Here is an 11,142-nt window from a genome sequence, read left to right on the forward strand (position 1 = left end):
TCTGAATATTGTCTGGTTGACCGTTTCTACCTTGGAAGAATCCGTTCTGTTTCTGTGATATTGCATTTATGGTTTTTAAACAAATTCATGTGAGCCAATAGACCCATTCCTGGGCCTAAAGGGACCTAAATCTAGTTATCAGATTGTAGACATCAAGCAGTGTCAATCCTGGTTAATAGCTGGATGGGAGACCATCAAAAATGTCCCAGGCTTGCTACATAGATGTTGAAGGTGGCAAAACACTTGCCTTGAAAATCCTATGGGACTGACTTGACTCTGCAGACTTGATGGTGGGTTCCAGAAGCAAGATCTTACGATCTTCTGTTAATACCCCATCTCCTTCCTTTCAGCAGTACTGGTGTAGAATTCTCAGGACTACTAGCTATTTAGGCACCAGCCAGTATAACATGGGAAAATGATACTCTATCTTCTTGGTGCTTGATGGCCAACAGTGGTGAACCTCACTGGTGGACCTCCTGATGACACCTGAGCTATGGCCACTGTTGAACTGGATAGGTCATTGACCTGATCCAACATGGCTTGTCTTATGTTCTTGTGTCTGGGGCAGTGATGCTCTGTATTCTTGGTTCTTGGTGGCAACAGTGGGAGGGCTTCTGGAGTCCTGGCCCTGCTGGTGGACCTCCTGATGGCACCTGGGTTTTGGCCACTGAGGGACACAGAGTGTTGGAATATTTGGGCCCACTGGCCTGATCCAACATGGCTTCTCTCACGTTCTTATGTATGGAGAGTGATGCTCTGTATTCTTGGTGCTGGGGGAAAAAGAGTGGATGTGATTCTGGAGTTCTGGCCCCACTGGTGGACCTCCCCAGGGCCCCTGGTTTTGTCTACTGTGTGACACAGAGTGTTGGACTGGACTGATCCAACATGACCTCTTATTTTCCTGTGCCTGGGGCAGTGATACTCGAGATTCTTGATGCTGGGGGGGGGGGCAAGAGTGGGAGGGTTTCTGGAATTCTAGCCCTGTTGGTGGACCTCTTGATGGTCCCTGGGTTTTGGCCACTGTGTGACACAGAGTGTTCAACTGGGTGGGCCGTTGTCCTGATCCAACATGGCTTCTCTTATGTCCTTATGTTAGTTGCGAGGTGATTAGAGCCTTGGAATAGAATCGAGGAGACCATAATCCAGAGGTGGTAGGTGCTGGTCCATGGATATCTGGAGAGCTAGAGTTTGGCCTCCCCTGCCAGAATCCATATCCTCATGCCTCTTTCAGTCTGACCTACCCACAGGGCTGTTGTTAGGATAATCCCCAACCCTTCCCCCTCCTCAGGCACCAATCTTAATATCTCCAGGAGTTTCACAACCCAAGGCCAGCTACCAGCTGCTACACAAAAGGCAAGCACGCACAGAGAGGTTCATTTTCAAAGACCCCTTTCTACTGAGTCATTTCCTGGCAGCAAGGGGTCGGCATGCAGAACTTGCCTAAGGCATGAGATAATGAGTCTTTGGACGGCACTGCTAATTCCGGGGAAGGAGAGATGTGTGGGCACACAGCTAAGGGTAATGGGGTAAATGGAGCAGAGAATGCAATGTGGGCTGTGTGGAAGGAAGATTTCCTAGCGGCAGGTGATGCGAGGAAGCAGAATAGATTTCCCTGAGGACTATGTTGAGGACTGCCATTAGAAGGAGAAGAGTCGGTTCTTATATCCCACTTTTCCCTACACGAAGGAGTCTCAAAGCGGCTTACAATAGCCTTCCCTTTCCTCTCCCCCCAACAGAGGCCCCCTGTGAGGGAGGGGAGGCTGAGAGAGCCCTGAGATTACTGAAGAAGAAGAAGAGTTGGTTCTTAGATGCCGCTTTTCTCTACCCAAAGGAGTCTCAAAGCGGCTTCTATTTGCCTTCCCTTTCCTCTCCCCACAACAGACACCCTGTAAGGGAGGTGAGGCTGAGAGAGCCCTGAGATTACTGAAGAAGAAGAAGAAGAGTTGGTTCTTAGATGCCGCTTTTCTCTACCCAAAGGAGTCTCAAAGCGGCTTACATTCGCCTTCCCTTTCCTCTCCCCACAACAGACACCCTGTGAGGTGGGTGAGGCTGAGAGAGCCCTGAGATTACTGAAGAAGAAGAAGAGTTGGTTCTTATATGCCACTTTTCCCTATGTGAAGGAGTCTCAAAACGGTTTACAGCCGCCTTCCCTTTCCTCTCCCCCCAACAGAGACCCCTGTGAAGTGGGTGAGGCTGAGAGAGCCCTGATATCACTGCTCGGTCAGAACAGTTTTATCAGTGCCATGGTGAGCCCAAGCTGCATGTGGCTGCATGTGGGGGAGTGCAGAATCGAACCCATCTTGCCAGATTAGAAATCCACACTCGTAACAACTGCACCAAGTATACCAAGGATTACCCCTGGCAAGGGCTCATGGTAGTTGTATTCCAGGGACATTTGGAGAGCTGTAGTTTGGCCAACCTTGGCACAGACCCAGGCTGGAAACCTCGAATGGGAGATCCATCCCATCTGCATTGACTCTTCTGGGCCCAATCGTGTTTTTCCCCAGACGCTGAGTGAGAAAATTCATTTAAAAAATTGAATTAATTTAAAAGCAGATTTGATCTGCCAGTTCCTTCGGATGCCTCCGTAGCTTACCTCATCAAAAAAAGTGGAGAAAGGAAATTTGTGCATGCAGAGAGATCCCGTTTTTGCTCGAGACCTAGTCCTCGTGGTCAAAGTTAGATTGCCAACGGTGGGCTCGGAAATTCCTGGAGCATTTGGGGGTGGAACAGAGTTGCAAGGTCCTGCCTGGCCATCAGGGGCAGTAGGGGGTAGGGTTGCCAGTGGGCTAGAGCAGGGGTAGTCAACCTGTGGTCCTCCAGAGGTTCATGGACTACAATTCCCATGAGCCCCTGCCAGCAAACGCTAGCAGGGGTTTATGGGAATTGTAGTCCATGAACCTCTGGAGGACCACAGGTTGACTACCCCTGGCCTAGAGGCCTACCAATGCTTCACGCCACTTGTTGCTACTGCTGGCTGAATTTCGCCCCACACCGCGGCCAGCAGCATGAGGCTGGAGTGGCCTGGCTCAGCCACTCTGGACCTTGGCAGGTGGATAGGCAGGCAGGCTAGAGGCCTACCCCAGCCTCTAAAGCAGGGGTGGGCAAGCTGTGGCCCTACAGATGTCTATGGACTACAATTCCCATGAGCCCCTGCCAGCATTCGCTGGCAGGGGCTCATGGGAATTGTAGTCCATGGACACCTGGAGTGGAGGGCCACAGTTTGCCCACCCCTGCCTCTAAAGCAGCAGTTTTCTCCAGTGGGAGTGTCTTGGTGATGTCACTTCTGCTGACATGTCACTTCTAGGAGGTGTGGCAGGGAGGCGTGGCCAGATGATATCACTTCCTGGTATCTTGAAGGCTGGAGACTATTTCAGCGCTACCTCCAAGGTCAAAAGGCTGAGAAAGGATGACGTGACCCAGGCTTTCTCGATGGCCCTGGAAGGGCTTCCCAAACAGCTGGGAGTTAATTAATTTTACACATTTTACGAAAAATGACCATATATGGCTATGTTGACTCGTTGCCTCCTTCCAAAAGGGCCTGGAGGAATGGAACGGGGAGGGGCCTTGGGTGGGCGTGTCCACAGCTCTGCTTCCCAACCATCTTCCTCACGATGACGCCACTTCTGGGGTTTCTGGAAGCCTGGGGAATGTTTCTGGGGTCTCTCAATGGAAAAACAAATCGAAGAAAGGTTGATCTAACCACTAGACCACAGATAACGCAAACCTCTTTCACACAGCAAACAATACGAATCTTGCACTATAATCCTTATGCTGTAACTGGCATGGCCAAAATGCAGATGCAAGCAATTATGGCTTCCAGAGTCACGTTCGCTCTGGTTCACACTGGCCTTCTATTTCTGCTCCTGCAGAGGCCTTTCCCTGCCCTGTGCTCTTCATTAGACAAGAATTGTGCTACAAGAAGTTTTGCTGACTCTGTGGGCCTCGACTCTATCTCTGCTGAGGCCTCCGGCTCTGCCTCTTTGCTCCTGTCTGCTTGGCTTGCCGAAAGGCATTTCCCAAAGTCAGTTTGCTTTGCTTCCAGGCCTCCCCATGCTGGGAGGGGGGGGGCAGTGGGGAGGATGGTGCATTTCAGGTGGAGGCAACCGACCTTCTTGTGACTCATGCTGCTGGGCCAAGAAGGAGCCTGGCCGTTGAGCCGTTAGAATCAAAAAGCTACGACCAGCGCCTGACTCCGCAGAGGGAAGAGCTGCAGCTCCTGCCATTGGTCCTCTAGACTAGAGAGAAGTTCTGTCCAGTTGAGGGCTAACTGAAACTTCATTTGGATCGGCTGGCGTGACCCCATGACTTGGCTAGGGAGGCTAAGACTATTCATTCCTGAAATCTGTCGACCTGTGCATCAACCAAAAGAGAGACTGCAGAGGTCTGTGAGGGGCTATTAGCCACAATGTACTGATGGGACACATTGTTTGAAGCAGTAATGCTCTGTCTTCTTGGTCCTTAGGGGGCAACAGTGGGTGGGCTTCTGGAGTTCTGGCCCTGCTGGTGGACCCCCAGTGGTCACCTGGGTTTTGGACACTGTGTGACACAAGTGTTCAACGGGGTGGGCCATTGTCCTGATCCAACATGGCTTCTCTTATATTCTTACGTTAGTCATTGGTCTGGGTGGGCTGCTGGATTGATACAACATGGCTTTTCTTAAGTTCTTATGTCTGTGGCAGTGATGTTTAATATTTTTGATGCTTGGGGTGGGGGTGGGAAAACAGCGTGAGGGCTTCTGGAGTTCTGGCCCCACTGGTGGACCTCCTGACGGTACATGGGTTTTGGCCACTGAGTGACACAGAGTGATGGTCTACTTGGGTCATAGGCCTGATCCAAGCCACAAATTTCAGATGGTTGGAAGCGGGGAGCAGGGAGTGGGGACCAGGCGTGGGGGCCAGAGAATCATCTCTGACATCTCTGATATGATGACTTCATTTGATATCAGCACATTGGGGAATTCCCCAAATCCATGCCCCCTGTTGCCAGACTGATTCTACCTGGCACCCTCTGTAGTAGACAGGGTTTGAAGAAGGGTGGGACCAATGGGGTTAAATGTGTTGAGACTTTTGGGCTTGGCTGGGTCCTGGGTCCCTCCAGAGAAACAGAGCTGCAGAATAACAGAGCATATGAAAGTATTCAGGCATTAGTTACTTTTGTGGATGAGGCACAGATCCAGATTCACGGCATTTTGAGGTTTAAAAGAGAAAATCTTTACTCAGAAAGATTATATACAAGAAAATATATTAATCTGCTTCAGTCTTCTTCTTGAAGCAGAGTGCAATAACTTAAAACGTAGCTACAAAGAAAACAGATTGCAATCCCCTATGGTTGGCTCAGGCAGACTACATGCCTACACATCAGCAGAATGGAAAGAGCAGAGAGCCTAAATGGCTGCTCCTTGCTTGCTTTACAGCACCCACTGAACTGCTCTTCTTCCTGAAGAAAGTGTCAGTGGGTGGTGGCCCCACTTAAACAGAGAGAGCTCCCAGGCATGTGCTTGGGATTTTTCCACTGACCACTGGCACCACTAGTGAGCACACAGGTATAGTTCAGCTACTTAAGCAGCTTAATAACAGCCCTTCAGGGCTGACTTCACCAAATTCCTTGTTGTTTGCAATTCTGACACAACAGCATAAAGCCCATCCACCATTTTCTGTCGACTCTGACGACTGCAGATCAGCTGAAAAAGCAGGCAACCTTCAGGCCCCACCTGGAGGTTGACCACCCTGTATAAGGCCGTTCCTCTCCAGCCACGGTGTTTCTCATCTGACCACATACTGGAACTTCACAATGCAGTGAAGCAGGGCGGTGTTTTCTGCCTGAGCAGATAGGAGGGCCTTCGCTGCTGAGTTGCAAAGAGACAATCGGATTATTCTGCATTGTGCTGCTGGTTCGTGTTTATCCGAGCTGGAGGCACATCAACACTATCCAGAGGGAGAGAAGCCTTATTCTGAGAGTCAAAGGACAGCAGGCAGGAAAAGAAGATTGTTTCATGTGTGACAAAGACCCCCTCTGAGGCTCGTCAGCCTTTAGGTGAGCAGGTCGGACCTGCTGCTGCATTCGATCTGCCAGGGACAGAGATCAGATCTGCCTTGGCTGCTTTGGAGGGGGGCTGTCACACCATTGTACCATGCGGAAGTCCCAGCCCTGCCCAAAGCATGCCCTCCCCAGGCTTCATCTCTCTCAAATCTCCAGGTGTTTCCTCCCCCAAAGCTTGTAACCCACCCCTCTCCTCTCTTGGCAAAAAGTGATTTCTTTTTGTACTTTCTAGCCAGGTTTTCCAACTGGATTCAAAACGCTGAAAGTGGATTCTGTCTCCAGCAGGGGGGCAGTAAGATAAAGGCTCTGCAGGGAATTGTGGGAGGAAGGAGATTAATTGGAAAACCCTCCCATATGTGAACAATCTCTCTTTCATACCGGATTTTTATAAATTCAACATTTGAGGAGGCTAATCCCAACCGTCCTCTCTTTTGGCAGAGTTCAAATATGCAAAGGAATGTTGCAGCACTGGCTGCTTAAAGAATTAAATAGCTTTATGCAGAATTGAAGCAACTTTATAACGGAGAGGGGGGAGAGAGAGAGAGAGAGACTCTTAGCAGTCTAACTGTCTAACTGTTTTTCGTCTGTAGGCAAACGGGGAGGAGGTGTGATCCAAGGATCAGGAAGTCCCCCACTGAGCTAATCAAGACACATGGGGAGATTATTTGAAAAAAAAGAAACCAAGAAAGTTTCTAATCTAGATATGTTAACTATGCATTCCTGATGACCCCTGTAATATATTCTTCATATGCTGTTAAATCATGCATGCTACAGATCTTGTAGATTCCAGCACTCTCCTGCCAATATTTGGGCTGTATCAACAGGGGCATCACATCAAAATCACAAGATGTCATAGTCCCATTGTATAAGGCACTGATCAGACCACACCTGGAGTACTGTGTGCAGTTCTGGAGGCCTCACTTCAAGAAGGACGTAGATAAAATTGAAAGGGTACAGAGGAGAGCGACGAGGATGATCTGGGGCCAAGGGACCAAGCCCTATGAAGATAGGTTGAGGGACTTGGGAATGTTCAGCCTGGAGAAAAGGAGGTTGAGAGGGGACATGATAGCCCTCTTTAAGTATTTGAAAGGTTGTCACTTGTAGGAGGGCAGGGTGCTGTTTCTGTTGGCTGCAGAGGAGAGGATATGCAGTAATGGGTTTAAACTTCAAGTACAACGATATAGGCTAGATATCAGGAAAAAAAGTTTTCCCAGTCAGAGTAGTTCAGCAGTGGAATAGGCTGCCTAGAGGTGGTGAGCTCCCCCTCACTGGCAGTCTTCAAGCAAAGGTTGGATACACACTTGTCTTGGATGCTTTAGGATGTTTAGGGCTGATCCTGCGTTGAGCAGGGGGTTGGACTAGATGGCCTGTATGGTCCCTTCCAACTCTATGATTCTATGATTCTATTCACCGTGCATTTTGGAGCATATTCACATATTCCTGCCTTTTATTCCCCTGTTTTGGGAGCTTTTATTGAATAATGATGATGATGATGATTTGATTTATTCCCTGCCACTCCCTGGCAGGCTCGTGGCGGGTTACAACATCTTATAAAATCCCCATTAAAACACCCATTAAAGCATAAAAACCCCACATGGCGGGAAACCCACTCCCAACCCCCACTGCTAGCGGGATGGAGAATAATAATTTCTGCAAATGCAATGAGTTCCCCCGTAGAAACCCCTACTCTGTCCGCTCAGTTTTGCTCTGTCTATGATTGACACAGAGAGCTACCTTTACGACTGGCTGTCGTTCTCGTATCCTGCTTTACAGGTGTCTTGTTAAAAGTTTATGGGGATAATGTGGGCAAATAGCTCGGTCTGCACTTGGGGTCGTTGAACTGAGCTTGTAAAGGTCTGAAAAGATTTGCTCCCAGATTGGCCTTGGGACAAGATTAGCAGAGCCACGTTTGAAGTAAGATGGAGTAGTTGTTTGAAGGACTAGGCGCAGGGGTGGCCAAACTGACACTCAGATGTCCAGGGATTACAGTTACCATGAGCCCTAGGAGAATGTCTCCACTGATCAGACACGTTTTGGTGTTACTGCCTTCATCAATGGTCAGCCATCAAATAAAACCAGCATGTGTGAAATATGCAATCAATACAAGAGGTTATAGCCAGTTAGGTGCTTTACATAAAAAAGATATATTCAGGACATTATGGATCTCTAGTCCATAGCCAGCTTGATGTAGTGGTTAGTGTGGACTTCTAATCCTCGTTCACATGCAGCCAGCTGGGTAACCTTGGGCTCACCACGGCACTGATAAAGCTGCTCTGACTGAGCAGTAAAATCAGGGCTCTCTCAGCCTCACCTCCCTCACAGGGTATCTGTTGCGGGGAGAGGAATGGGAAGGTGATTGGAAACCGCTTTGGGGAGAGAAAAGCAGCATATAAGAACCAACTCTTCTTCTTCAATTCTGTGAACCAGAAGGCCAGATAAAACTATTTGAGTCCTCCAACGTTTCAAAAACAGGCCCTTGTCAAGGCAAGCACTTTCAGCGTCTAATAAGTGTGTTGTTATCGGAAGCTAACCTTCATCCCGAGTTCGTTGCGGGTGAGGTTAGCTCTCCATTGAGTAAGGAGTTTCTGGATCAGCTTCATGCTCAATGTCACCCTGGCAGAACATCACATTGATTCAGATTTCCTTGCTAGCCTCTGTTACTAACTTCTCTTGTCTCTTTTGCCCCCAGGCTATGGGCATGCTGCCCCCGGGACCAACGCCGGGAAGGCCTTCTGCATGTGCTACGCTGCCTTGGGCATCCCTCTGACGCTGGTGATGTTCCAGAGCCTGGGTGAACGCATGAACACCTTCGTCAAATATCTCTTGCAACGGATGAAGAAGTGCTGCCGCATGCGGAGCACGGACGTCTCCATGGAGAACATGGTGGCCGTTGGGTTCTTCTCCTGCATCGGGACCCTGTGCATTGGGGCGGCCGCCTTTTCCCAGTGCGAGGAGTGGACTTTCTTCCAGGCCTTCTATTACTGCTTTATCACATTGACTACCATCGGGTTTGGGGATTATGTGGCCCTTCAGTCGAAAGGCGCTCTCCAGAAGAAGCCGCTCTACGTGGCCTTTAGCTTTATGTACATCCTGGTGGGGTTGACCGTCATCGGGGCCTTTCTCAATCTGGTTGTTCTCAGGTTGTTTATGAACATTGAGGAAGAGCGCCGGGAGGCCGAGGAACGGGCTTCCCTGGCCGGCAATCACAACAGCATGGTCATCCACATACAGGAGGAATCCCAGCACAGCCGGCCGCAGTACAAAGCGGAGGTGACGGACCTCCAGTCTGACTGTTCTTGCATGTGCTACCGGTCCCATGAATACACCAGCCGGGTGGTGTCCCACCAAAACTCCTTCAGCTCCAAGCTGAACCTCCAGTACTTTCACTCCATCTCCTACAAGATCGAGGAGATCTCGCCGAGCACATTAAAAAACAGCCTTTTCCCGTCTCCCGTCAGCTCAATCTCTCCTGGTTTGCACAGCTTTACAGACCGCCGGAGACTCATGAGACGGCGCAAGTCCATTTGAGGAGTCACTGGTCTTGGCGGGGGTTTTCTTGGTCTTTTTCTTTCCTGAGGTTGTTTTTAAAGGAATCCCTCGAGTGACCTCCAGTGAGGTTCACAAGGATCAAACCTAACGGGGGGATGGGAAAATAGAGACACTCCTCCTCTGAGACTCAACTCTGGAGCATGACGCATGGATGAACCCTATTTCCAGCAACGTATGCCTTACATTGATCCCCCCCTCGGTAGTCGGTAGATTCGAGGTGACGGGAAGTGGGTATCCAAATTCCAAAGTTGGGAGCCTTCATATGCCACATGGCACGCCTCCCTAATCAACTCCATCCCTGCCCCACCCCCCACCAGCAGGTCTCTCTGTGTGTGTGAGCAGGAGTGTGTATGTGTGGGTGGAGTGTGTGGGTGTGGGTGCGCACGCACAATGCCACAACTGGTGCCATGTGACTGACACAAGTCTTGATTGGAGCGTTGGGTGTTGGGTTTAATTTCTCTTTCTTTTTCTTCTGTCCATTTTTCCCCAGTCTGCTTTCTGGCTTCCAAAAGAAGGGGGGAGGGAGAGCTGCAATCACCATTACCATTATTATTATTATTATTATTATTATTATTATTGGTTTGCTGAATCAAGCATGCGCTATAAACAATCAATAGGCTGAGTATATCATGAGGACATTTTTTTTATGCTAGATTTTATTCGATTGTATTAACACGAAGGGGAGGAAAAAAAGGTGAAGCCAGGAAAGAATGACTCCTTTTGCTTGCCAGGTCAAGTCCTTCGAAAATATATGATAAACACCGCATGCATTTTTTTTGTAAAAACTGGTATGCATTTTGAAAACTCACAAAAGGGACATAAGGAAACGAGCAGTGGAAACTGGTGTGGGAGGGGTGGGGACAAGCAAATATTGTGGGTTTTTAAAAAACACAGTTGCTTTAACCCAGGTGTAGTCAACCTGTGGTCCTCCAGATGTCCATGTACTACAATTCCCATGAGCCCCTGCCAGCAGTTGCTGGCAGGGGCTCATGGGAATTGTAGTCCATGGACATCTGGAGGACCACAGGTTGACTACCCCTGCTTTAACCCTTTTTTTACGATTTTGACGATTTGCCACAATCGTAGAGATGTTTAGGGGGACAGGGGATGGCTGCGATCAAAGTGTGTCTTTTTGCTATTTCTTGGCTACACTTTCTGACGACAGTCCTAGTTTATTTTTGTTTCTGAGTGAGCGAGCATGTGTGTATGTTTGAGTGGGGAGCAACTACCTGCATAGGCAGTCGGGTTGCCAGCCTCCAGGTGGGACCTGGAGATCTCCCACAATTCTGACTGATCCCCAGGTGACAGGGATGTGTTGCCCTGGAGAAAACAGCTACTTGGGAAGGGGGAACTTTAGAGTAGGGGTCCCCAACCTTTTTGGACCCTGCCATCCTGATGCAGCACGATGGCTGCGGCCACAAAATGGCTGCTCCAAAATGGCTTTCGTGGGAGGAGGAGCCATTGACAAAATGGCTGCCGCGGTTTCCTTTCAGTCGCCTTGTATTGTGGTTGTGGCTGCTGCTAAAGCAAGGTTTAAAATCTGCACGGTTC

General features: G+C 49.3%; 1 protein-coding gene across 1 annotated transcript in view; it reads left to right on the forward strand.

The window, feature by feature from the left end:
* KCNK9 (potassium two pore domain channel subfamily K member 9) overlaps positions 1 to 10,493 on the forward strand; it is a 64,535-nt gene extending 54,042 nt beyond the window's left edge. The window contains exon 2 of the mRNA XM_077351143.1: positions 8,732 to 10,493. Coding sequence (XP_077207258.1) covers positions 8,732 to 9,570 — 839 coding nt within the window. The 3' untranslated portion in view covers positions 9,571 to 10,493. The remainder of the gene's footprint in view (positions 1 to 8,731) is intronic.
* The last annotated feature ends 649 nt before the right edge of the window (positions 10,494 to 11,142 follow it).

The sequence above is a fragment of the Paroedura picta genome, chromosome 9 (genome assembly GCF_049243985.1).
Source record: "Paroedura picta isolate Pp20150507F chromosome 9, Ppicta_v3.0, whole genome shotgun sequence".
In the NCBI taxonomy this organism is placed as follows: Eukaryota; Metazoa; Chordata; class Lepidosauria; order Squamata; family Gekkonidae; genus Paroedura; species Paroedura picta.